Source organism: Gadus macrocephalus, chromosome 21, assembly GCF_031168955.1.
Source record: "Gadus macrocephalus chromosome 21, ASM3116895v1".
Classification (NCBI taxonomy): Eukaryota; Metazoa; Chordata; class Actinopteri; order Gadiformes; family Gadidae; genus Gadus; species Gadus macrocephalus.
In genome coordinates, this window is record NC_082402.1 from 9,424,758 (window position 1) to 9,451,499 (window position 26,742).

At 44.5% G+C, this 26,742-nt stretch overlaps 3 protein-coding genes across 9 annotated transcripts; 1 reads left to right on the top strand and 2 right to left on the bottom strand.

The window, feature by feature from the left end:
• Positions 1-407: 407 nt before the first annotated feature.
• Positions 408-8,664, bottom strand: taf1a (TATA box binding protein (TBP)-associated factor, RNA polymerase I, A). Of its 4 annotated transcripts, XM_060042072.1 has the most exons (12): positions 8,538-8,661; positions 6,784-6,876; positions 6,010-6,158; positions 5,490-5,653; positions 5,296-5,409; positions 4,829-5,030; positions 3,922-4,046; positions 3,561-3,719; positions 2,872-2,938; positions 2,349-2,472; positions 1,509-1,672; positions 408-1,222 (listed from the first exon to the last, which is right to left on the bottom strand). In XM_060042072.1, the coding sequence occupies exons 3-12, from the start codon at positions 6,134-6,136 to the stop codon at positions 1,029-1,031; spliced, it is 1,440 nt and encodes a 479-aa protein (XP_059898055.1). In that variant the 5' UTR covers positions 6,137-6,158; positions 6,784-6,876; positions 8,538-8,661; the 3' UTR covers positions 408-1,028. The 4 variants fall into 4 exon arrangements, with proteins under 4 accessions (XP_059898055.1, XP_059898056.1, XP_059898054.1 ...); XM_060042073.1 differs by lacking the exon at positions 6,784-6,876 and having other exon boundaries at positions 8,538-8,664; XM_060042071.1 differs by lacking the exons at positions 6,784-6,876; positions 8,538-8,661 and adding an exon at positions 6,345-6,586.
• Positions 7,420-21,459, top strand: mia3 (MIA SH3 domain ER export factor 3). Of its 4 annotated transcripts, XM_060042068.1 has the most exons (29): positions 7,420-7,762; positions 8,581-8,714; positions 8,816-8,902; positions 9,078-9,366; positions 9,412-11,394; positions 11,685-12,020; positions 12,407-12,546; positions 14,384-14,515; positions 14,752-14,773; positions 14,869-14,957; positions 15,075-15,152; positions 15,325-15,435; positions 15,546-15,617; positions 15,699-15,803; positions 15,910-16,032; positions 16,163-16,250; positions 16,351-16,403; positions 16,657-16,747; positions 16,964-17,102; positions 17,464-17,626; positions 17,734-17,769; positions 17,901-17,968; positions 18,101-18,183; positions 18,520-18,642; positions 18,903-18,965; positions 19,073-19,119; positions 19,247-19,324; positions 19,738-20,134; positions 20,690-21,459. In XM_060042068.1, the coding sequence occupies exons 1-29, from the start codon at positions 7,642-7,644 to the stop codon at positions 20,974-20,976; spliced, it is 5,538 nt and encodes a 1,845-aa protein (XP_059898051.1). In that variant the 5' UTR covers positions 7,420-7,641; the 3' UTR covers positions 20,977-21,459. The 4 variants fall into 4 exon arrangements, with proteins under 4 accessions (XP_059898051.1, XP_059898049.1, XP_059898050.1 ...); XM_060042066.1 differs by having other exon boundaries at positions 9,078-11,394; XM_060042067.1 differs by having other exon boundaries at positions 7,421-7,762; positions 9,078-11,394; positions 18,523-18,642.
• Positions 21,460-22,103: 644 nt separating this feature from the next.
• aida (axin interactor, dorsalization associated) lies at positions 22,104-26,652 on the bottom strand. Its single transcript, XM_060042074.1, has 10 exons — positions 26,371-26,652; positions 25,803-25,869; positions 25,472-25,525; positions 25,251-25,305; positions 25,081-25,144; positions 24,667-24,770; positions 24,129-24,251; positions 23,778-23,900; positions 23,112-23,229; positions 22,104-22,876 (listed from the first exon to the last, which is right to left on the bottom strand). Exons 1-10 carry the CDS (start codon positions 26,475-26,477, stop codon positions 22,777-22,779), a joined length of 915 nt encoding a protein of 304 aa, XP_059898057.1. The 5' UTR covers positions 26,478-26,652; the 3' UTR covers positions 22,104-22,776.
• Positions 26,653-26,742: the final 90 nt, after the last annotated feature.

A 26,742-nucleotide genomic window follows, 5' to 3' on the forward strand; every position in this document is an offset into this window, starting at 1 on the left:
ATCGGAGGATAACACTCTAAACAGCTCAGGTTCGGATCGGCGAGCGCTGCCTGCAGCACTCGCCTAACAATAGTTGAGCGCTGCATGCAGCACTAACCTAATTATGCCTTGAGTAGCAGCATTACACAGACTTCAAGCTAATGTAACGTAGCCTATGCTCTGCCAATAAGATTGGCTATTTTCGGGATAACTACATTGTCACGTTCCCCGGGACTCAAAACTATTGTAGCCAATGTGTTAGTAAAAAAACAAACACTCACTCTGTGCTAAGACGTCTGTTTCTCCTGGCGAGCTTTGGCTGGCGTTTCCAGTTCACCTTCTGGGTCCGGAAATATGTATCAAATACCCAACTGTTCAGATGAGGCGTAAAGCCTGGGTGAGAGGATACACACATGGCCCTGTCCTCGCCAGATTCAGCCATTTATTCTAGAAGAAACTGGCATCGCTGAACCTCGCTGCAGCACAGGGACTCTGTGTTAGTGTCTATAGGCGAACAGAGCAAACCGGCGCGCTCCGGGTCCTCGTCCTCGTCCTCGGCAACAGGCAAGGCTTGTTCAGCTGCAGCCGCAGCAGCCTACTCCTCTATTTGTGTCAATTCTTCCTGGCTGTATTCTGGCTCGTACTAATAGCCCTGAATGCCCGAATCCAAACATAGGTTTTCAAAATCCACTTTGGCTATTTCACATTGCAAATTTGTTCTCTAGCTAAGCGGTGAAGAAACATGGCGGACATTGTGTTTACATCTCGTATGCGAGCTCCCGCCCCCCCCCTCATTCTTTATTGGTGGGCTCACAAATTTGCGGAACCAGTGGTTTGTAGTCCTCCGCCCTTCTAACAGGCTAAGTTCTCCCGAGATGACGTCAAACGCGTCATTGGACGTCATCTCGGGAGAAAATTAGATCAGGAGAGCTGGGCCAAGGGGGAAGACTGGGTTAGACTGAGGGGAAAAAAATCTTTTTATATATATTACAATAGCGATTTTATAATGATAGAACGCCGGTTCTGAATGGGTGAAGTATTCCTTTAATCTAAGGGATCGCTTTGGAGGTTTGTCGTTTTTTTTTCAGGGGTAGTGTTTCTATCAGTGGTAGGGTCTTTTTCAGGGGTAGGGTCTTTTCCAGGTGTAGGGGCTCCATCTGGGGTAGGGGCTGTTTCTGGGGTAGGGGCTCTTTCTGGGGTAGGGTTTTTTTCAGGGATAGCCATTCAACGATGTAGACCTTGTCTGTTGAAAAAAAAATAAGAAAAAAAAAATACAGTATTGAATTGGACTGTGTATATTTTTTTTGTGACAAAAATCAGACATTTGCTTTATTGTGTCACGGTTCCGCCACATTTGGTTTGGTTATTGCAGATATTTTGGTCCATTGGTGATCATGACACACACACACACACACACACACACACACACACACACACACACACACACACACACACACACACACACACACACACACACACACACACACACACACACACACACACACACACACACACACACACACACACACTACCTGGGAACAGGAGCCTGCACACCCAGGCTTTGACCTTCAGCAGTGCCTGGTCCGTGGTCAGGTCCTCCTTGGCGTGGAAGTGTGTGAAGTGAAAGGCCGGCCACCAGTCCCGCCTCGACGCCATGCTGTCACCAACTACATCCTTCCAGTTGTCCACGTTCCTGCGTGGATCATAGGTGGGCTTAGCCAGCGCTCGTTACCATACGCCCGTTCTCTGGGCTTCAATAGCGTTACTTACTACCGATGGAGAGAGCAGTATCAAGGTAAAAAACCCATATACACCGGGGATGGTCTTCAGTTAGGGAGAACCAATCCCCTGAACCAGCTTTAAGAAAGACTTTCACGTTGTGTTTTATTATTCAGGGTCAGGGCTGCCCACTCGCGGGTCAACCTAGTTTCAGTTTCAATAAGCAGAGAATAAATGTGACACTTCAATGCTTGTCAACAGATACCAGGTAACCATATCAGAGAATTAGATCAGAGTCAGATATTTATTTAAAACCTCACTTTCACATAGGTCTCATAGTCGGAAACACACACGCGTTGAGCTTCGCATTAATTATTGGTGCGCTACTTTTATGTACCAGCGCACAGGTAGTAGACTAAACTAGCAAAGGTAAGTCTTATACCCGTGTCCTAGTACATTAAAGGAGCAGACTACTAATGAGTGGTAGGAGTGGTATGAGTGTCCCCTGTGTTAGTCCTACCTCTCATAGCCTAATGACGTGGCCTCTGTGCAAAGGGTCACTGTAGCATCAGTGTTTAACCTATGAAGTGGCGATGGGGTTTGAATCCCCTTTGAGGTCCAGGTAATATGATCACATTCCTCATACGTACTGTTGTTTCAGTTTGATGATGGCGGCCTTCAAACTCGTCCATGCGGCCAAGTTGATCTTCCAGCAGGCGTAGTCAAGCATAAGTAAAGACACGTCTAACGCCTTTCGAAGGTCCTCCTCTTTTTCTGGTGAAAGCAGATAGCAACATAGCAAGTCACAAAATGCCTTTAACTTAAATACACTGTCTATTTGAGGATTTTTCACTATAATCATACAAATAGCCACAACATGTCATGTGTTTACATGACACTCAAGAAAATCGAGTAATTGGCTTAGTACGACTATGATTGGATTATTAAAATGCATCTATAGACCTTAGTCGGACTAAAATCGAATCGAGTTTCTCATAGTCGGATTAAGACCCCTAGATTATTCGATTGATGGTCGCATTAAGAATGCATGTATACGGTCAATTCGATTGGAATTGGATTTTGCTTTCTGCGCATGCTTGAGATCTTGTCCCGGGGCCGCGAGCCGGAAGTATAAGGAGACTCTGTTTGCTAATGCAGGTTTGTTGTCTTTACCTGACCGGAGTAGGAGAGTAAAATACTCGGGCATCAGCTCGTGGCTTGGGACCAGGTCATGCAGAACCTATGATGGTAACAGATACACGTATATCATTAGAAGTATTCACTATTAATAGTCCTGTTCAGACCATCACATATGCAAGCATTGGGCAAAACTGGGTTAGTTTATGTAAAAACAGCATTGTTATTAACATGACCCTTTTCAGAAATAATTCATAGGGAAAATGAGGTGGATACACGTGAAAATAAAAGGTTATAGTAATAGGGGAGGGACAAAAGGCTGCTGATGGATTTGATTGGATTATACAAAGGTGACATGCACTCGCTAACCAGTTGAAAGTTAGTTTGGTGCAGATTAATGAGACAGATACTGGCCAAGTTGTTTCTGCATGTTGCTCTAGAAGTTAACAACTTTAAGCTGAACATAAGGAAAACTGCCAGATTGGGCAGTTTTCCATCCAATTTGAGAAGGGGGAAAGCTTTCGTTACGCTGGTTCAAGTTCCTGCTGATCACCAGTGAATTCAGCTGTATTAATTAATTAGGAAGACAGCAGGTGAAACTAAAAAGACATCAAACCTGCTTTTAGAAACTCTGTGGTGTCTGGTGGTGATGGCGTCCATACGACGCTTTCACAACGAACAGATAAATAATAAATAAGATATTTAAAAAAAACAATTGATTCTACCTTCAAAACACGCCTCAGCTTCTTCTCCGGAGCGCCGGTCTTCTTCAGGTGGCGGTACAGGTAGACGTGTGCGTTGGGGTTGGGAGGGAAGGACTCGTCGTAGGCGTAGTCCTCCAGAATCTTGGAAATCTCATCGTGCTGCTGGTAGTGCTCCAGCATCTGCCATGAGAACCCGGAGACATACAAAATGAATGCTCAAATGTTAGAATCGTTTGTTAAACGTTTATTAGACAAAATGCTATGACAAAAGAGATTCTATTGCAGTAGAATAATTTCATTAATTAAGAGTCATTGGTCCGCACAAAGTCTGTTTTACATTGGACGCATGCGTTCCATCGGAGCAGGGAAGGGCTAGGCTTACCTCGATGTAGCAAAGTATGAAGGGATCCCATACACCTGGGTTCTTCAAAATCTCCTTCAAGTTCACAGTGGACTTCTTGTAGACGGTCTCCATGTCCAGCGCGGCCATTTCATCAGTACTTAAAGCTGGAGGGAGGAGGACCATATCATTCAAACTTGAACACACAAGCTCTTACTGATGGCCATTACAATATGTGACCCTCAATTCATCTTACACAGATTCCATGCACACCGCCTTGAACATCATATTAAATCACAACAGCCGGTGTGGATAGAGGGTTTGGAAAACCCATAGAGCCTTGTAATTATTGGATACCCAAGCTGTCAAAATCGAATATTCTTGAAATATATCTAGTCAAAAGGGCAAGAGGTTTAGTCACGTGTCCTAAAATTGATGCATTTTCAAATGTGTGCAACCATTGGCTTGATCATTACTTTCAGGCAATGAAATACTTTTTTCTAGAGGTATTGTGTTGGATTATTAAACATTTCTATAAAGTTGTTGACTATATCAGCTATACCGTGGCACTGTGTCAGACTGAAATTGAAAAAACAAAGTTTTCCTTTGCCTAATATTACATTTTTACATCATATTTCAACATTGATCAATTTAATATGTTTCATTTTTGTACTCATGATGACAACCTGTGGAAAGGGGTCTGTGCAACGTTTAAGGGCATAATGTATAACATTTCCCCATCCAATCATAAGAAGCCTGCCCCAGGAACGGCGGTCAAGCGTGTTCATTCAGTGCCATCCGATACCAAACCAATCAAACCATAGCCCTCCTATACGTTTACCCGTTTTACTAATAAAATCTGGATATCTACAGTGGTAAGGTGCCCTCCAGAGCCCGTTTCGCAAGGTCTTTCGCGGTTCTGCTTGCCCTTTCCGTACGTTCTTCTTACCTGCCGCTGTGGAGAAGTTTTCCCTCTTGTCGCACCAGGTGAAGTAGTCCAGTAGGCTGCGGTAGGCCTGCACCAGTTTGACCCTCTGAGACTGGCTCTCAGACAGCCTGCCGTGCCTCCAGGTCTCAGCCATCGACAGCTGATGCCTGGCCTTTTCAAGCTGCCCGTTTACCATCAGGTGAAAACTGTGCTCCAGGCTAACCTACAGGTACATACCGACACACACACAAGTTACAAATCTTATAAATAAGCATAAATTCAAAATTTACATTTAAATGCCATACTAATATATGTATCAAAGTCGTGGGCAATGAAAACCTGCACTATTGCTTTTCCAGGTTTTTTTGGGTGGTGGGTGGATTTGAATATTTGTTATTCTTCAGACACTTGATGTTTCTAATGCAGTTTGAACAATAGCAATGGTTGCAATGACAAGGCTACCAAAGGGCAGATTTTAGGTTACTTACCAAGAGGTAATTATTGAGTCCCAAGAGCTTCATTTGTTCATAGAAGTCGTTGTAGTTCTCCATCGTTACATTCGGAAGATGGTGGAGAATGTCTGTTCCTGTTTTCCAAATGATCTGAAAGAGTCGAACTCTGTTAAAATAAGTCACTTTTAACAGTCACTTAACAAGTTCATTCTAATGAAAAGGTTACCTACCTCTATGTGCTGCTGGGCAACAGACACGTTTGTGTCCTCTATTGCTTGAAAGTAACTGGCCATGTACTGGCCTGCCTTGTGCCAATCATTGTGCAGCATGGCGTTTCTAACTTTCAGACAGCAGGTCCTTGTGCTCTGATGAAACCCACTTTCAATGCGATGGTCTACGGAGACAATGCACACAATTATGTTGAAATAACTCCAAACATGTTCATAATAATAATAATGGATTGAATTTATATAGCGCTTTTCTAGACACTGAAAGACGCTTTACAGTGAAGGGGGGACCTCACTAACCACCACCAGTGTGTAGCACCCACTTGGGTGATGCACGGCAGCCACTCTGCACCAGAACGCTCACCACACACCAGCTTGAGGTGGAGAGTGAGGGAATTAATGAGTCAGCCAATTATAGAGGGGAATGCTTAGGGGGCCAGATTGAATGAGCCTGGTTGGGCCAGGACACCGATACGGATGTAATATTAAGGTTAACTGACGAATGGAGAAAATAACAGCTTACCATAAAATGGGGAATCAGCCAAAGGCAGCTTTGATTTATCATTTGATCCATTTGGATAGTTCAAGACCGTGTTCCTATCTCCATCCGAGGTATCATCTGTTATTGGCTGCATTTCTAGGTCGGCCATCGTCTTCGTTTAGATCAGAATCCTATAAAAAGGTATAGAAAGAGACAGGAAGCTTAATTAGCCTTCACTTTAAAATGTGATAATAACAAAGCATAAACGTAAATGAAGTCTCATTATATAAGGCTATATGTATAATATAAGGCTACATGTTAATCTGGGGTTAAGGTTATCGCTAATTTAAAGAACTAATAGCAACAAAACGTCTCACCATAAAAATGTGTTACCAACATAACAATGTATTGAAGTCCTGACATACCTCGAATAGTAAACGTCTTTAAATTGTAGTCCGTTAAAATGAAATGTGTTATTAAGATTGACGCATAAATGAGAAATCACATTTACATCAGTTGGCTACTTTAGTTTCCAATTCTGATATCGCCATGTACACACTGCAGGAACGCATCACCCAGCATGTTTACTGGGCTGCAACCCGGAAGTAAGAGTAGGGAAAGGGGCGGGGCCAAGGGCGGGGCGATACACTCTTCTTCCTCTGTATCGAATTACTACCTATACTGCCCTCTATACGTTCAACCCATAGCCTGTGTAACATAACTATTGGGGTTTCATTCATTGGTTGGCCTTAGCATAGCTGTATTATGAAAGCATAGGGGTTAACCCTAGGGTTCAATCCACTTCTTGAAACGTACCTTTTGAACTGCAATTTGGATGGTGAGGAAACCTTAGTCCTTCACCCAATTCACCCAAACACTCCATATCCAAACTCCTCTGTCAAAACACAGCTGATGTGACATGAATATGTGAATTATTATATAAACATTTAATTGAGCTACTTAGGTCAAAGACCAACCTTATTCCGGTTATCTCTTGTCGACGGACTATACCTCTACTACTATGATTAAGAAGATGCAGCTGATAAATTACATACTACATCAAACAACAAGTAAAACAGGCTACTACTGTTACGAAGATGATTATCAGGACTGCTTTAAGGAAATACTAGAGCTACTACCGATAATAACCACTATCAGCATCATCTTCAACATCATAATTACAATAATGATAGTAACAGTTCATGGATATAGTGGCCTGGTGTAGTCATATAGCATTTATAAGCACAGCTTATTCCCTACATCTAATGACTACCCACTAATCTGCATACTTCTATTTTTAATCGTGGATGATGCATCTATTTATTTAATATCGTTACGCATTCAAAGTGTATTCAAATACAACGGTGTGCTGTTGTTCATCGCTGTGGAATTCCAGCACTTCAGATAAATGCTTTAAAGCGGTAGAAGATTTTTTAATGTTTCCCTTTTTTATTTTTTGTATTCAGAAGATCAGGATTTTTTTTGTTATACGTCTGTGTCCACGTCTGAGTGGGTTGGTTGACCCTAAGTTTGTACTAGAAACTTCTTCGAATCGAATCGGAGTCTTATGGAGTAGTAGAGGAATACCCCGCAGCCGGATCTGCTGACGTGTCGGCCTCTGGTTCCTCAGAGGAGAGGAGAGACCAGGCGGCACCCGGTCAATACACTGCCACCATGGCAGCTGCGCTCTTCTACAAAAAATGCGTGTTATTACTCATATTTTATTTTGGATCAATTACCGCTTTGGATAGAAGATTTTCCGACCTCAAAATATGTGCAGACAAGGAGTGCAGTAGTAAGTTCTTGTTTGTTGTTGCCTCACTGTGACTTTTGGTATGCCTCCATCCGCTCACATTGATTTCAGCTAGCTGTAAACTGCGTCTTATCTTTGACCTGTTGCGAGTCGATAATTGCGAACTGAATCCCCCCATAAAGTTGCAACTACGATGTTTATCTGCTGCACATTGAGACGGGGAGCAAGATAACATCCCTCAAAGTACACGTTCAGGCGGCCCGTGTGTTGGCTGTTTGCCTGGCAGTCCTGGCCTGGCTTGCTACGGTTGTTGGTATTAGCCAAGGCTAGCAGCTAATAAGCTACCCACCGGCATTAGCGCACGTACGCTGATGTTGACATCAGTGTTTCTCATGTTCATTGCAATGCCATACGTGAGCAAACAACCAATTTAAGCAAGACAATCTGTACTTATGTAATTAATATATTTATGGGGTTGCCTCGTTTCAAAAGTATGGAGGGGTTGCTTCGGTCCAAAAGTATTGAGAAGTGATAGTGAAACGCCAAAGCACTGAGGAATTATTAAATAATGAATGTAATATTTGTCTATAATGTTAATTCCCATACACAAAATGACTTAGTTGGAGCAATTGCAACAACATCAATAAAAAGGCAATGACAAACCTGACGATCACTAACAGTTACCTTCACCAACAACATATTATCCTAGCACCAACAACACAATCATGATGTTTACAATATACATTATTAAAGAACATTTAATGTAGCAATTCTAATACACCTTCCGGTGTCTGGACATAATATTTATTGTACGTACCCTTAAGACTTGTTTGTAATTTTTCGCTTTTGTGTCCTTACAGTGCTCCTTGTTCGGGGGAAGATGATTGATGATTTCTCAGGACCGGATTGTCGATTCCTGTCCGCCAAGAAATCTGAAAATGTTTATGTGTACTACAAATTAGGTGGCAAGAGAACAGACATGTGGGCCGGAAGTGTAAGTAAATTGTTGTTAATATCGAACCCTTACTGTGTAAACATTGTAGTAGGTGTGTTTGGTCATAACCATTAACATGATTTTTCCTTATTTGTCAATAGGTTGGGCGTCAATTTGGCTACTTCCCAGAGCACCTAATTGAAGTTAACTATGTATATACCGAAACTGAAATAGTACTTCCAACAGAGGTATGAAATCTAACATTTGCATGATGCATCTAGGGCTTTGCCATTCTGTTATTTGGCTGGAATGCAAATATTTTAATTTGTGTCGTTTCTTCGTTCTGTAACCGTCTTGGAGCAGAAAATAAAAAACAACTTAAAGAATGCTAATGAATAATTGTACTTTTCTTATTTCTTTCAGGAAACAGATTTTGTCTGCTTCGACACAGGATTTAATGGTCATGATGACTATGATATAGATTCATTGTTAGGCCACTATTCCACAAAGAAGGATGGTGACAACGAGGACACAGTCGACCTGACTGAAACTGCAGACGGTGCAGAAATACCATCAGAATCAACGGATAGGCCATCTGAAATTGTGTCTATGGACAATGATGATATTTATGACGGCGATGGTGATGATGAGGAAGATGATGGTGATGGTCATGATGCCTCTCATAACACAGATGTGTTCCCAGAGGAGCCAAGTGCAGACTCTCTGCCTGCAGGGACAACAGAGCCGGCCAGACAAGAAGCTGAAGAGCAGGAGCCAGGGGCTGCATCTGATGTGACCCAGACCCACACAGACCTCTCAGCTGCTCATGAGAACCACTCTACTGCTCATGAACCACCAACTGCTGGAGATTCCACTCTGGAAAACGCTGAATCGGACCAACGTGAAACCGATGGGGGAGACACGGATGATCTCACGGTTGACCCAGTCCCTCCAGAGGATCATTCTACTGCAGGTGGACCTACATCCACCGTTGCCAGTGATAATGAGGAGGCTGGCAGGGCTAGCCCTCATGATGAGACCATGGTTAAACCAGTCCCTGAAAAAGATCCTGAGGCTGCAGTTGGATCTGCCTCCCTATTGACAAAGAGTGTCCCAGAGTTAAGAATGACATCCAAAACACCAGACGAAGATACCGCAGATGATAATGACGATGATGATGAGGAGGAGTTTGCCAGTGATGTCATCTCTGTTGAGGCAAAGAGTGAAGAGCCAATCAAAGATGTGGAGAATGAGATGATTAGGCCACGTGTTCCTGGAAGTGGCCATCCTAATGAGGGTCCCAGTGAAACCCAAAAAGCTGTAAATAATAATGATGAAGATGAGGAGGAAGAAGATGATGACGATGATGAGGACATACCCAGGACTAAAAACAGCTGGTCTTCACTTGGCGACACTGTTTTTGCAATCGTCAGTGGCGGTAGAAGGACGGCAGAGGTTTCGACTTCAGAAGACGTCCTGGACAAACGAGAAGAAATTACCCCAGAAAAACGTCCAGCCCAGGACGGTGTAGACATCAACGCGCCACCCGCCAAAGAGCCACCATACGACGATCAAGCTGACGAAGATACTCTCATATTTTTGGAGGCGGACACAGAAGACATAGACCATGAAGCTGTGCCTCTGGTGTTTAATCACCAAAGAAGCGATGAAGAAAAACACGGTGCAGTCGAGCACCCAACCGAGCAGGAGCTTGAGCCCGCTGACGAGCAGGCGACGCAAGAGAATCCACAGGAGTTCTCCACCGCAGAAGATCCCAACACAAGAGATCTCCCTGCCGAACCTTCATCTCACCTGTTGGACGCTGAGGCACCCAACGAGCCCAAGGTGTCAGGAAATCCTGATCTGGGTGAAGACAACAACGAAGAGGAGGGCGATGAAGACACTTATGATGATGAGGATGATGTTGATGCAGGGCAGGCCAAGGACATGTCAGTGCATGCTGGGGATGGAACCGGAGATTTAAAAGAAGAGGAAACATTGACCCGCCGTGAAGCGGGGTATGTAATGGACAATGAGAACGACACAGATACGCCTGACGGGAATGACAGCTTATTGAGGCAGGATTCGGAAAACTCTGGAAAAGAGCTGGAAAACAATGCAACTCAAGAAACTGAGATTAACGAGGACCTACACACAGACGAGGAGCTGCCATCAAAAGAATATGATATGCAGGAGGAGGAGACGGAACGGGGTGAATTACTTGAAGACGAAAACGCCCTTTCAAACTCCAAGCCCAGCGAAGAAACGTACGAACCCCCGACAGGAAGCGACGCGTCCATGACACCGGAGCCGGAATACGGCGACGATGTGCTGAGGCTGACCCTCATGCGTGCCCATTTCAAGGACGAGGACATGAAGCGCATGCGGAAGTTCCTCAGCCTCAGTGACCTCCTCAAGGCCGAGGCCCTGTTCGCCGACCTCGACCTGGAGCTGCAGGCGGCGCGCCTCAACGACATTTCCCCCGCCGAGGACATCGAGAAGTCTCTGGACGCCATCCTGGAGGCCTCGGAGAACGTCATCCTGGACGAGATCGAGAAGATGCTGGACAGCAGGGACCCGAAGCAGTATGACGGCGAGCACAAGGAGGGGGTCCTGTTCGACGAGGAGGCTCAACTGCTGGACGAGTTTCAGGAGCTCGTGTTCAAACTGCGGCAGAAGTACTCTGCAGCCAGCGACAGCACACCTCTGACGGCTAATGGAGAACCAGTGCCTCGCCAAGGTGTGTTTTTATTATCCCCTTAAGTGTTTCATGTGATTCTTATTTTACGTTTTAGCCATATCTTGGTTTGAAACAGAACAGCAAACCAAAATACCATGTAACTTTTGCATCGCTGAACCCACTTCAGCTTATAATATGATAACCTCAATTTGAATGCCGTTTCTCTGTGAAGTAGCTCATCCAAAACTATAGCATCCAGGTGTATCGAACACTTTAGCATGGAGATGTGTATCGCATTCCTGACCAAATCTATCACAATATATTTTCCTTGATTTACATTGTTTCCCAAGCTGACTACACATCACACAACCCAGAGGTCCAAGCAGAGATCCCCCCACCCGTTGTCCGGGCCGAGCAAGACGACGGTCCCACCGAGGAGAACAATGGCAGCGTTGTGGTCCCCGACGTGACGGAGAAGCAGCCAGAGAGCGATGCAGAGCAGGGGGCGTTGGACGAGGCCCACCAGGGCGCTGACCTCAGTGTGGGGGCAGACGGGGGACACTTCAACAGGAACGAAGACAATCAACCCAGTTACGGTGGGGCGGAAGACATGCAGAAGATCCCACCAGCTGTCCTGGAGAAGCCCTTTGACCTGGGAATCGGCATGGAGATGGAGAGCTCCTCAGGTGGGCAGCTTGTTGATCCGTCGGTCGGTGTTGGTTGAACACTCCTTGCACACACAGTTCAGTTTACACAGGGGAAACACGAGAGGGCGTCTTGACTGTGAGTCAAAAGCTTCTCGATTGCCGTCTTAAAATAGAGTTGTATCTTCTTGCTTAAGCTCAGGTGGTTTAACTTGGCCCCCTGCATATACAAATGATACCCCCTTACCATAGCCTTATCATTATGCAAGTCTATCTCCCAAGTAAGAAGAGTTCAACATTTATGTTTGCCTTTTTCCTACATTTAAGGACATTGCATTAGCTTCTGAAGGCCTACACAGTGTCAGAAACAGTGATAATCCATGGCTTGAAATTTATTTTAACTGGTGTTTATTATTTTTAACATTCAGGTTCTCTGGACACAGTGACGCCAGTGGGGGATTTACATGAAGAAGAAGAAGAAAAAATGGGTTTATTCTCAAGTGGACTGTTTTACAGTGGTTGTCTTCTTTCCATGATGAAGACAAGTGTGACCCATTGGGTGATCGTGGTGAGTTTGAAGAAAAGCTTGAATATAGACCCTTATAGAACCATGTAAAGATACTCTCGATGACCATTGGACAGGTCAACCTTAAATCATATTGGTTTGCACAGTGGGAATATGGTTTAATTTATATGTAAGCTATTGTCTTACTAAATGTCCCTCGATATTATTTTGGTGAAATCAGACCTTTTACTTTTTAATGTAGGATATTTTAAAGACAAATCAAACATCTTCGGTTTTTATTATACTTCCGGTATGTGTTAATGATGTGTTATTCTACAGTTATTGAGGTTCAGCCCAGGATTTACAGTTGTACACCTCCAAAAGCAGATTTGCATGTTTTATCAAACAGAATGATACTCGGAACATGTGCTCAGTTGGCCCACTAGGGGTCTCTAGCACGGCGTTTCTGGAGGCAATGGCAGCAAGGTGCACTGCCTGTCCTCCCCCTCTGTTGACGTGTTGGGTAGCGTAGGGCTGAAGTTCAACTCACAACCGGCTGTTATCCGACTAGCACAGCATATGTAGTTTAAGTGGTTATGGTTCAAATAATCCGACGTTTGAAGTAGCGTTGTTAAATCGCTGTGTGGCCCTAGAGCAGTGTCCCTGTCCTCAATTTGCGTCTTCCTATACATTCAAAGCGAAAGTAGCGTTTTCTGTCCGTTTTTTTTTTACTTACCGTGTTAGCTTAATCAGCTGGTCAGCTCTGTTTTCTGTTTCACCGCGGATGGGGTTTCGTGGACCGCTTTACGAACACCGCCGACATCAAAATATCGGGATCAATTAGTCTTCATGACGTTGACCATGTATACAACCCTGCAGGTGGTGGCTGAGGTTAATGGTCTTTGGGTTTAACGATACATTGCTTCAAAGTAGGGCGGTAGGAGGCTCGTGGTAGCTGCCTGCTGACAGATAGCGCGCGTTGCCTCAGTCCGGGAGTGTTTTCTGGGTTAATGCCATAAAACATGGAGAGTGATTTATCCCGCCCTGTGATCAAATTAGATCAACTATACCTGTTTTTCATAAAGGAGCTACAGCATGTAAGTAGACAACATTTAGTCGGTCTCGTTCCAAAATATTAAATGACAAACGATTACCCTGACAAGATAACGATATCTGAGCCCTGTGCTATAGTAGTGTTGGCCTTTTAATTGAACAAATGAACAATTTCCAAACGGTAAAACTTGAGATTGTTGTGCAAATAGGGCAAAACGCTCTTTTACAATGTAACCATGCATTTGACTATAATCCAGGCAACACAATGTATTCGTAAAATATAGGCCCTAATCTATGATTATTTCTCAATCTGGAATGTTTGATCTATCGACATCATGCTTGGCTCAAAGGTTTATCTGGCCGTGCTGCTGGCCAGAGCTCATTGCATTCCAGTATGATGCTTCGATTGCCCTTTTTTAAAGGCTTGACTAGCTGCCAGCTTTTGATTCTTATTTAATGTTTCATTAACCATTTGCAATATCCCACTGTGAGCAGCGTAGTGGCGGCGTACCATTGTCTTTGATGTGAAAAGGATGTATTCTGTCACTATTGTTGCATGTAAATCGTTGGTTAAATCATACATATATGATCAGGTTGTTTTCTGAGTCGTTCATAAGGTTTCCATCTGAAAGGGATTGATACTGCCTGAGGTTGTAAATAATTAATGATATTGGATACACATTTAACAAGTCCTGGACCGGGTCACTCTTAAAACAGTCCATGTGTCGGAGGCTATGGTAATACTAGTGTGTGATCTTGATAAAGTCCCATGCACCGCTCCATCTTCTCTGCCAACATTGTGTTCCTGAGCCCATGTCTGCATGTGTTTGCCTGTGTGTATACCCAGGTGATCTCCCTTCTGCCAGAAGAATGGCGGCCGGGGGAGACCCTGCTGGGCTGTCCTTGGCAAGCCGTTATCGTCACGGCCCTGGTGGGGGTCTTCACCATCGTTGTCTTCATATGGAATACCATTCTGGCTGTAAGCATTGTGACACTAGCATTATTAACACACACACATTTCTGAACTCTCATAGAAGTTTAAAATGGTGTGTTTCTTTTGCATGAAACATTCTTGGGAATGTTAGGGATTATACATTTCAGCTATTTCAGCTAGAATATTTATTCAGTTTAAATTGGTTACTTTCTTTTCTTTTTTTTTACGATTATTCTAAGATTTTATCAACTCGTAATCTTTGAATGTATCCCTTTTAAAAGGTCAAAAAGAAGGAGTATCTTGGTAAGTCCTAACATTAAATTGACTTATCTGAATGATCTGAAAAGATGATTACATCAATCATGTGTTCTGAGTGTTTTTCTTTGTGTTCTGTAAAGTGACTGACAAGTGGCTTAAAGACCAAATAACATCGCTCAAAAAAGGAAAAGAAGACGCGGTTTTAAAGGTGTCAGAGCTCCAGCAAATGGTAAGTCCGGTATCCAGGTGAATCAATGACCTATAATATGACCTATATTTATATTCTCTCATTGGGATCATTAGAACAACACGTTGATCCCTCTCTTTGAAATGCCTCTGTTCACAGATTCAGGATTTACACGAAAAAAAGAAACAATCTGAAGAAAGCGCTTGTCATGCCCAGAGAAAGAATAAGGAGCTAGAGGTGAGCTACATATGTTATCTATAGATATCGATTTGATGGTAACCTACCAAGACTGTTGTTGAACTTTTTCTGTATTGAGCAGCCTAATATAGTCTTCTTAATGTGGCTTTAAATTAAGAAAAACGGGTGATGTGATCTTGATGATGATGAACATGGCTTTTTCTGCTTCCAGCGGAAACTGGGAAAGTCAGAAAAACAAACTAAGCGATTCGAAGAGGAAGTCCGATCCCACTCTGCGCTTCTTGAAGAGCAGAAGGCGAACAATCAGAGGGACAACGCCAGAGTACGTCTCCTCTCCTACCTTTTTATTAAGTGTGAATTCTCATTGGTTTGTCCCCACCCCTCCCCCTCTCCTTGCCTTAATAGCCCTGTGCTGCTGTTTTCATGTAACAGATCGAACAGTTGATGAAGGCCAACGAGCAGCTGCAGCTCAGCCGGAAGAAGAGCAAGCAAGCCTTCGAGCAGGTGTGTGCCGTTCACCCTCACTAATATCGGCCCGTGTTTAGATGGTGCTTTAAATGACCGGCCTGCTGTGTCTCCCCACAGGCCACCGTGTTCCTGGATGAGGCCAAGCTGCACGAGAATGCACGAAGAGTCCAGCAGAAATGTCTAGAGAGGGATTATGCAGTGCTGAAGGAACAAAACAATGAGGTAAGAGGAAATTAAACTTGATGTCTGTGGGGCTGCAATTCTGCAATTGATTTAGATTCATTCATTTTTCCAAGAATAACTTAGTTTGACTTGATGTTTCCTACAGCTCAAGGCATCCATGAAAGGCTGGGAGGAAAAACACGAGGACCTGAACAAGCGGATCAAGCTCTACCAAAAGTCCCAGAAGGAGCTTGAAGACTTGGTCACCCTCAAAGATCACAATGTGGAGGTCCGCCCTGAACACTGTCCATGTTGCTACACCCTTGACCCTTGGTTTTAATGATCACATTCATCTTCACCTTGCCTTATCATGTGTGTGCGTCGAAGTAGGTCTACATCTTTGTGTTTTATTCCATCAGGTACTGTCTAATCTTCTGGGTGACCTGGATGCTTTTGATTGCCAAAAAGGGGACACACAAGTACTAGCCAACGGCGAGCTACCTAACGGTGAGCCATGTTCGGTGTGTGCGTACAGGCCTTCACGTTCTGAGAGCTGGTGTTTGAACCTATTGGAATGTTGACTTTAATTTCCCCATCTTGTTGACAGATAAGAAAACGATGATAAAAAACAGGATCAAGCAGATGACGGACGTTTCACTGGTAAAGTACCTTAACTATTGACTTGGATTAAGAATGTTTTTTCCTTATGGGTTTGATTCGCTCCTCGACGAGGCTGAGAAATAACAAAATAATGTACTGCAATAATAATAATCGTACTTGTCAAAGAATATCAAATGATTGAATTAACTATATTGAATTCTCAATTATATTCAAAATGCCACTCATCAACTTTTAAGTTAGTTAGTTATTTATCTTTAAGTTGTGTCTAAGGGCTTATGTCTGCTTTCTGCAGGTCCAGACCACTCTGTTTGTGGTTGAAGAGGAGCGGAACGGTTTCATGGCCAAATTCCTCAATGAGGAAAAGACTAGGAAGGTGCTTGAAGGTATGCCATCGCATTTTAAACTGTATTGAGTTCAGGGCAATTCTCTACCACAATGTGTGGGTGGGTGGGTGGGTGGGTGTGTGGTACGGTTAACTTCTTTCAAATACTAGGGATATTCCACAAAGAGTTGATGGTAATGCTGTGTACAGGACTATTCCTGAAGTGGTTGGGGTTCAAACATTATAATTGACTGGCGCCTGCTGTTCTTCCCTGCAGAGCAACACCAGGAGCTGGAGCACTCCATCGCCACCATAAAGAGCGAGAAGAGCCACATTGAAAATCAGTACAAGATCCTCGAGCAGAAGAATGAGATCTTGACCGAGATGTACCAGCAGAAGCAGAATGCTTTGCAGCAGTAAGTCACCTTCGTCAACACCTCCCTACCCTTGTGTCACTTATTCCCCTTATGGTCGAATGAAAGGCCTTGGACCCTTTCCTTCCCCTTTGGTCATGCGATCTGATGCTTTGATCATGTTGGAGGTGTTCTATACCACACAATCATAGCATAGCTCGACGCGTAGCTGTCTACTGCTTGTGCTGTGTTCCAACTCGTGCACTGTCAGGACATATAATCGCCATCGTCGGCCCTCATCCCTGCCACCTCAAACACACATCCTCTGAGGCACGCAGCCGCCGCAGTCGGTGTCAGCCCGTCCCTCGTCCATAAACCCACGCGGCTCAATGTGTCCGTTCACGTTCGCCCGCGTCCTGCCCAGGAAGCTGACCAAAGAGGAGATGGAGCGGCGCAACAAGGAGACCCTGCTGTCCACGGTCGGCGGCAAGACCCTGGAGGCGGAGTCCCAGGTGAAGCTGCTGCGGCAGCGCATCGGCGAGATGGAGGATCAGATGAAGAAGGCCGAGGTGGCCTACAAGGAACAGGTACGCCGCCGTCCACCCACTCCGCCGCCGCGCTGGTCGCTGTGCTCCCGAGTCTGTGTTGGTCGTGACCGCCGTTGTTTTCTGTTGTCTTCTTGTCTTTCTGACAGATTAAAGAGCAGGAGAATAAGACTCATTCAAATTGGGTACGTTGGAATAGGATGTCCTGTTCTGCTTTTATTTTGATGGGATTCTATTTTTATTTTCAAGAGGATTTGTTTTGTGTGAATCTACTTCAATGACCCTTTACGATGCCGTCTGTTCCTCTCGCGTCCAGATGAGCGCGCGGACGGCTGAGCGCGCGGTGAACCAGGAGAAGATTGAGACGTCGAGGCTGCGGGACAAGTGAGTGTCGTATCCGCGCGTGCGCTTTGGTCCGACGGTCTGCTCGATAAACCTCTGCGCCGTTATCTGCGTTTGAATAGCATTCGTTCCAATCTGCCACGTGTCACGGTGTTCCTTCTTACCTCCTACCAGGCTGGGTCTGCTGTCGTCCCAGCTCAACGAGTACCGCGCCCACCTGTTCCAGCCCAACCCGGGACACGTCGGAGCCCGCCCAGGTAAAGCCCCCCCGTCACTTCTCCCTGTGGAATAGGAACCCGGGTGGCAGGGCGGTGGAGCCACAGCACACACCGCCTGCGTCATCTCCAGACAAAAGTGGACGTTCCCCTTCTGTTAACTGTGTGCTTTAAATTGAACTCCTGATTGCTCTGACCAAAGGGAAACATTCATTTATTTTTGGGGTAAATTTGACTCTGTATGGACTGGTCTATTCCGGCATCACACTCGACTGTACCCCCGTTGTTTCCTTTGCACAAGCTAAAACGAGCCTTCTGAACAAAAGGCCGTAATTTGCCCGCTGCTCTTCCCCTTGTGTGTTTCTCATTGAACGGCAGCAGCAGGGGACTCCTACGGGCCCTCTCCCGTCAGCGGCGGGGCCCCGTCCCCCCCTACCAGGATGGAGGACCCCCGGCGGGCCCCTTCCGCCCCACTGGGGGACCGGAGGATCGATCGCTACGGTCAGTCCCAGCCCTGAGCCCTTCTTTGTTGTTTCATTGGACTCGTAGAATCGGGCCCGTTTCGTTCGGGGAGGGTAACGGTGCTGCTGTGTAATGTCTTTGGTGCTCGTGCGCGGCATTCAAACATTGGTATTGATTGTTGCACTGTCCTCTCAGTGCAAGTAGACACAATACAGGGGGTTGCATCTCCTTAACTGCCTTCCTGCCGTCTATGGGTCCATGTATCTAATCCCATGTTGTCTTCCTGGTTCTTCTCCCAGGTCCCCGGCCTCCGTCTGACCCGCAGGGCCGTTACCACGACAACAAACACGCCCCTCGAATGGGTGCGTCAGTTTGCAGGAGTCATTCTTGATAGAGGGACTGGAACGTTTTTTTTTAATTTAAACTTTCGAATGTGGTTTATTTATTGTCATTCATTGGACTCTTTCAGACATGTCGGGCCCCCGGACCTCGTCTCCGGCCACCAGGGACGACTCGGTAAGCGCCTTCACTCTGGCTCTCTGGAACCGACCCGTTATTATTTATCCATCCGTGACCCCTGTGCCATCTGTAATGCACTTGCTGGGCCCTGAATTCATGCCCGCCCATGTATGTCTGAAAGCAGACTGTCGATTCTGAGCCCCTGGCTGAGGCCTGCGATGAGGGACCAGAGCCAGTGAGTATGAAGGAAGCAGAAGACCAGGTGTGAAGACGACCTAACACTGAATAAAGCTCGCTCTGGTTTTTTTTTTGCTCCAGCTGACTTTGGGAAGGAGATCGAGTGTTTCCGCTTCTTTTAATCAGTGGGCTGGATTTGTCATTTCTTTTTGTGGTTCTCACAGCATTGCAGGAATGTAACCTCAATGTACTGCAGTTATGTGGCAGAGCGAAGGTGCTTGTTGTGCGTGTGTGTGCGTGGTTTTGAGGCTTGATTTTTGCTCTGGATTCTGGTGTATGACTACTGGTACTGAGTGGGTAACCCTGGGCTCACACACTACTACTGCTGCTACTTCCTCTGGGCTCTGTCTTGACTCATCCCGTGTGACTTAACATCACAGCCTTACAAGACCCCCCCCACACACACACACACACTGACCCCAGCTCTGTGTCCCCCAGGGCCCCGGCTCCTTCTCCTCCTCCGCCATCATGGACTCCCCGCCCTCCAACCCGTCCCGGGGGTCCCCCCACGACGCGCACTACGACGGCCCCCTCCTGCCCCCGGGCCCGCGCGGCGGCCCCCCCCCGCCGGGCCTGTACCGGCCCCCGCCGCTCGGCCCCATGTACCCCCCGCTCCCCGGGATGATGGGCCCCCGCGGGCCGCCCCCTCCCCCTCTCCACTTCCGGCCGCCGCCACCGGGGGCCAACGGTGGCCCCCCGCCGCCGGGGTACATGGGAGGGGAGTACGGCCCCCGCCCGCCCAACGGACACGCCTTCAACCCCCGGCCGGAGCCCAGGGGCCCGCCGCCGCCCCACATGCGGCCTCAGCTGCCGCCACCACATTACGGACCACACGGTAAAGGGGGCCGGAGGGCGGGACTAGGCTCTAGGGCTGAGCCCTCATAGGTCGACTCATCGGTCACAGGGCTCTTGGTCGGCTCCGGTTTAGTGTTGGTCGGGTAGATGTTGTTTTTGTTGGAAGCACGTGCTTTCCTTGTATTATGGTCTGCCAAGGTTTCATTGCTGTTGATATTAAGAGTTAGCTGGCTAACATTTGCTTGTTGTGATCTAGGGGGAGCTTCTTCCCCCTCCAAGTTCGACTTGTTTTATAGTACTGACCGCCCGCCAGCAGCGTCCGCACAGCAAAATGTACCGTGAGATTGAACGCAGCATACCGCTGCAGCTCATCTAGTTTGAAAGTCTTCGTTTTTGAGCGGAAGTAAGATATTGGTTATTAAATATCCAACAGTATTCCGCCGGTGGTTTGCTCGTTTTCTTATTACAATCGTGTTCACAATGAGCTGAAATAGTACCAGTAGGTCTCACTTGCCGTGCATGCATGCAGCAGTTTGTCCTTTTGAGCTTTGAATCCCCCCACTGAATCAAACCGTTGGGTCCATCCCCACACCAGGCCTCCGCGGACCAATGGGACCGCAGCCCCCCTTCTCCCCTGACATGCGGTACTCGGGACCACCAGGACCACCCGGACCCGGGTACCCTCCCGGACAGGCCTACCCACCTGCTCCAGGAGGCGTCCCGCCTCACCAACCACCACACGGAGACGGCTACGCGCACGCGCCCCCGCCAGACGCCCACCGGCCCACCTCCGCCGTGGCGGCGGCCGGCCCTGGACAGGGTCGGCGAGACACGGCCCCCCAGGACCCTGTGAACTCCATGACCAGTATGGCCGAGCCTTGACGACCAAACCCATTGCCTACCGACAGACAGCAAGAAGAATACCCACATTGACCACTATAATCAAGGATGCTGTCTGTATTTCTGATTTATTTTCCTACTTCATCATTTCATTTAATTATGTAGAGGAAAAAAAACTGCATTGAAAAAAATTATATCATTAAAAACATATTTGCATTTCAATATCAAATCAATCGTGTTGCGGGAAATTGTATGATTATGGAAGAGGATTGCTACATGTAAGAATGCTTATTGTGCAATAATATTTCTATTCAATGACTGAACTTTTTGTTTTAGCAAATAGGGTTTTTTAAGAGGGGAAACTTTTTTTGTCTTCATGTCATTTCCTGTGGAAATAGTTAAGAAAATGTGGGGCAGGGCGTTTTAGAAAAAACGGTGCGAGGAAATGTGTAATTTGACGGCCAGATGTATAACTTATTTTAGTATGATCTTAGAAATTTTATTAATAAACAGTGCAAAATCCTCCGTAAGCTTCTCTTTGGTTATACACGTTGAACATGAAAGTGCTTGATTTTTTTCAGAATGCCTTCGATCTATTTGCATTCTATTAGGAATGCGTTGTGGCAGTTACTAATACATTGTATGATCTCTCTTGATGTTGAAGCATGTTAAGAGCATTTGGCGAATCCCTCCGAGTTAAATTGCCTCAAGGAAACATTTAGTGTTGGTTTTTTAAAGATTTACTTTCAAAGACTTTCTAGGAATAAAATGGAAATTTTCTGTCGATTATTGGGCGACCTTCTAATTTATATAGCTAAAGTTACGAGAAGCTACAGGAATGCAGGAGTCCATGATCCGGACCCATTTCAAACGGCACAGGGTGGGAGAGCATTCTTTTCAAATACCTCAAAGCCAGTTGATGTTTTTGTCACAGCTTTTCATTCTTTCAAAATGAAGCAATTCAGACTAGATGGCATTGACGAGTATGAACAATCAGGAATAACAACTATTAAACCGTTTCAATGTCACATCCAGTACATAACCTACAAGTTATGCATCCTGATGTTAAGTCAGTCAATAAATACTAAAAGTATTATCTCGAAGCACATCTTTGGTAAAGATACACCCATATCTACACATAGTCAAAAATACTAAAGAACTCAATAAGGCAGGTTTTAAATGTAAAGTTTATTAGAAATGAAAGCAGTGTAAATATTTGATATGTTTTTGCTGTATGTCCACAAATACTGCACATGATTCTTCATTCATGCCCTCGCATACACATATAAAACGCACACACACAAATATTCAATCAGTTAGTGTTATCTTTGAGGGTAAATTTATCGCCTGATATTACAAAAATACAAAAGAAACATTACCATGATATCCCAAATGGAGAGATAACCCATGTGATATGAATCCAACCATATTCAATGTAAAGTGATTCAGGAAGCACTGTCTTTTCCATCTTACTGGGACTGCATCACATCATTTAAAACAAAAGATATATTTTTGTGCCTAATTTGAAATCTGTTCGCATTTAATCCATTCAAGTAGTTTCATTGGTTAAAACCCAAAAAAGATAAAAGCTTGAATTTCCATAGCAGACGAGGACTCAATTGTGTCACTATTGGTTTGAGTAAATAAAAATCTGAAATGCACATTCAATAGCGCGGTTGGAAAAGCGAACCAATCGTGGTTCAAGTAAGTATTGCTGACTTGCTGTGTTAATGCTTCACACCAAAGATTGGCTGGGTTATGAACGGTTGATGAGGCTGATGTGGGTGTGTAGCTTAACAAGTGGTGCCACCAGGCAGTTCCAGGCATGTAGCAGGTTCTCCCTCAGCTGTCCTTGTGCAGCGTCTGATGGAGGTGGAGATATAGTGGTTTCTTGGTCATGAGCTGGAGTTTCTTCCTCTTGTAGTCAGTGGGCTTCCTGTACCTGTGGCACAAGCCGTTAGGAACAGAAGGAATGGGTCATTGACACCACAACAGACACACCATGAAAGACACGATTAACTGGAGATATCACTATTTCACTACTTATGTTACCCAGTAGTTTAACGGTAATTTGAAATCAATTTTATATCAGAAACAGCCATTAATTAACCATACATTCAATATTCATATCTGTGCATCCTTAGTATAAGGACTCAGACATTGGAAAGGAGACTCACAGCTCAATCACAATTGGGCCGGGCTTTATTTCATCCATCTCCATGAAAGCGAAGCATTTTGTGCTGGTAAACCTCTTCTTGGGTTTGTAATGCTTGAATTCAAAGAAGATGGCCGCTCCTGCAGACAGCAGACAAATCAACAAAACAGAAATTACGTTGTATTATTTCTCATTGTAGTGATACTTTTGCAACACATTGGACATATTTAAATGAAGTACCCAGTGCCTCGTCTTGTGTTCACCATTTTAACCATTGGAAGTTAATGGCTTAAAACTGTAAAACTACACTGTAAGTTTATCATTGCAAAACAATATTCTACATAGACCTACATTGATTTAGAGGGAAAAACAAATCTCTGTCATTGTTTAAGTCTTTAGACACTCGTAACTTTGAACAAAAATTATGGCTGCCGTAAATAAATCATTGATATAATGGTTTTAGTCTCTAGTAGACACTCATGACACACATCATTTTGAAAAATAAAAAATTGTGAATAAGTCACAAAACAGTTTGAACAAAAAGGTTTAAATTCAATGATGGAAAACTATAAAAACACGACGCACAGTTTCATGCTATTGAACCAACACAAAGCATGGTCACCAAACCCCTGCATTGGTCAGAAAATGGTGCATTTAAACAGCACGGCCCTATGTCTAAAGGAGGTACCTTTGGGTAGCTTCTCCACGTGTTTCTGGATCTCCACCTCCACGCTGAAGTGGATGTAGGTGTCTTCCTTCCTGGTGGCCAAAGGGGTATCTTGCACCTGGTTCACGTCAATCCCATTCACATCTGAACAGAGGAGACAAGTTAGGGGTTTGATTGAAATTGAAAGCAGAACATCAACATTCTAGGTGCAATGGAATGCCAGGGTATCTTTCCAACCTTAATGATGCTTATTTGTCATTATTTATCACTAATTTCGAAAGAAATATTGTTGTTTAATGGATCCCTATCATCCCCATTATTTTCCACATTCAGCTGTAGCAATAGAAGGAATATATACATGCACATACATACCTTTTACACTGATGGTCATGTAGGGGTCGATACATTGGCCAGCATCCTTCAAGCCAATTTTATCAATCCTAAGTGTAAGAAGTGTCATGCTGGGCTCTGAGGGTAACCGTGGTAACAATGTACCTGTAACAGACCATGGTTAAATATGGCATTCTAAATATGGTCAAGTATGCTTTAAAATACACATACTGTAAGGAAGCCCCATACTACGCCAGCCTCGTGAGACACTCCTGATCTCACACATTAGGTTTCTTTTAACAAAAAGGAAAGTGAATGATAATACCGAACTGCACCAAAGTTGAGTGCACAATGAACTGCAGTGGCAAAGCCAATAGGGGCAAGTTTTTTCACAGATGTTTACCACTGATTAGTAGCTTAGTGTGTGTACATTTCTGACAATAGGCTACGATTATGGGGATGGTATCATCCGGTGCACTGTGTTATCACAGAGGTCTAGCGATCCTCTGGGTTTAAAAGCTAATCCTAGCGAAGATGAGAATGAAGCATTGGTGGTGGTGGTGTAGGGGGGCTGTAGTACCTGATACTTGAGATGGGAAGGTCTCAGCAGACCCAGCTCTCGCTGCAGCATCCTCTTCCTCTTCCAGCTCCAGGTTCTCCTCTTCCCCTGGAGCTAGGATTTTTCTGATGGTTTCAAAGTTTTAATCATGTTATTTTGGAAGAAATACCTCAACGCTAAAGCCTCATCCAAACCAGGTACCGAAGCTATTAAATACTTTAATACACTAGACGGACTCAAGACCTTTGACGGTTGCTTGTTGAGATTTCATGTTCTAAATTACAAATGTAAAATGTCTACCATGACTTTACATCAAATGTCTCTTTAACATCAGACGATGTGTACCAAAATGTATTTTGGTACACTGATATAAATATCAGTGTTGGAAAACCTCCCTAATAAAGGCTGTTGGATGTTTTTTTTCTTGAGTCTTACCTTAATGGCACCGGCTGGACATCAAAGGGGAATTCTTTGTTGTAAGTCAGTATATTTTTTATAACTATGGAGAAAGACATAAACATAAGTCAAAGTGTGTTTATTTGCCTCTGCAAAATGAGTTGGCTGCAAATGCACCATTATTTCCCCTCGAGTCGATTAATACTAACTGGGTTCCAACGTCTTCAGCTCCTCTAACCTGAAGTCTTCCGTTGGCTGTGAGCACTATGCCAAAACAATAACAAACAAAATACACAACATAATAAATGCAACTGTGCTATACTATTAATAGATATAAGTGGTATTATTAAAGACTCATAATTAAGAGTATGTTGATTGATTGTACAAAATCTATTAACATATAGAAGCAAAATAACAGTTTGATACAGACCTGCAAACTTGCACTTCTCAGCTCCAGACATGTTGCAAATTTGCCTAATGTTTTCTGAAGAGCAACAAATGTGTACAATTAAGAAGACAAATTTGTTTTCTCCCTCAGGCTCCATGCTGTGGTGTAGTTTACACAATGTATTTAAAAATATGCCAATTCATTCTACCATTCAAAATACATTCAAAGACATGGTATCTGACTTAACTAGTTATTCCCTTTTCTTTTATATTTTAAACCTAATTTGAGATTAGAAAGCTAAATTTATGCTCAACTCTCAAACTAGGCATCGCAATCCTCGAATATGTACCAGCCAAACGTTCAGCTTGAATACCTTCTGATCTTCAGTGAAGTTTGTGGAATTGGTTGACTGGACCTCTTTTTGGAGCTGGCGTGCCAATCTGGATCAACCATTATTGACAAAGTAAAGAGAGCAGGTCAAGTTTTGTATTTTATCACATATTAAACATTTCCAAAATGCATATAATTTAGGAGGATACATGATAAGGTGCACAATTATTATTTATTTTTTCAGGAGGGATATAAATGCTTGCACTACAAGAACAAAAGGGCTTTGGCTGTGACCTGAGAAAGGTTGTTGTACACACACACACACACACACACACACACACCTCACAACCTGACATGTATGGCCGCAGATTATCTTGAATGATGGGAAACGTGGTAATAAGTCCGATATCTCTGGTCGAAGGCTGCTTTTAATATCATGAATTGGTAATACAAATGCACTGTCTGAACAGCATATAGATGGCGAGCAACAATGCATGGGCAAGGGTATTTAGATGATACAGAAGACACTCGTCGTGGGAGTGGATAGAGCAACTGAGAAAACAGTTCAAACTGATAAGAGGCAATTGTATGACACATGTTGATGAACTTACATTTGGTACTCATCAATAGCCTCCACTAATTGTCCCCACGAATCAAAGTCTGTCCCTTTACTGAAACTCGCATGCCATTTCTGGATAGTCTTGGTGACATCAGACATTTTCACACACTCGTCAGCGAAGTACTTTCGGCGTTAGCATCGCCGATTTGACTCTATAACGCTTGTGGCATCGTCGTTAGACAGGTAAGGACGTTATCCGAAGGCGTACCGTTGTGTTGAAAACAACCGGCGACCAAGCCCTTATTGCTCGGTCAATGTATTGCATCCGGAACAGACAGGAAGTCCCACCCTTTTGGTTATTGTACTACTGGGGAATCAATATGAATACCCATATTATCTTTTTAATAAAACTTTGGTTTGGTAT

Excerpts from the sequence above, each read along its gene's own strand:
- mia3 (XM_060042066.1), top strand. The coding sequence starts at position 7,642 with ATGGCAGCTGCGCTCTTCTACAAAAAATGCGTGTTATTACTCATATTT. Across the intron at positions 8,903-9,077 it reads AAATAGTACTTCCAACAGAG|GAAACAGATTTTGTCTGCTT; the intron begins GTATGAAATCTA and ends TATTTCTTTCAG. Across the intron at positions 16,748-16,963 it reads GACTAGGAAGGTGCTTGAAG|AGCAACACCAGGAGCTGGAG; the intron begins GTATGCCATCGC and ends TCTTCCCTGCAG.
- taf1a (XM_060042073.1), bottom strand. The coding sequence starts at position 6,136 with ATGGCCGACCTAGAAATGCAGCCAATAACAGATGATACCTCGGATGGA. Across the intron at positions 3,720-3,921 it reads TCATACTTTGCTACATCGAG|ATGCTGGAGCACTACCAGCA; the intron begins GTAAGCCTAGCC and ends TTCTCATGGCAG. Across the intron at positions 1,223-1,508 it reads CAGGCTCCTGTTCCCAGGTA|ACAAGGTCTACATCGTTGAA; the intron begins GTGTGTGTGTGT and ends TTTTTTCAACAG.
- aida (XM_060042074.1), bottom strand. The coding sequence starts at position 26,477 with ATGTCTGATGTCACCAAGACTATCCAGAAATGGCATGCGAGTTTCAGT. Across the intron at positions 25,306-25,471 it reads TGAGAAGTGCAAGTTTGCAG|TGCTCACAGCCAACGGAAGA; the intron begins GTCTGTATCAAA and ends GTTTTGGCATAG. Across the intron at positions 23,901-24,128 it reads CATGACCATCAGTGTAAAAG|ATGTGAATGGGATTGACGTG; the intron begins GTATGTATGTGC and ends TCCTCTGTTCAG.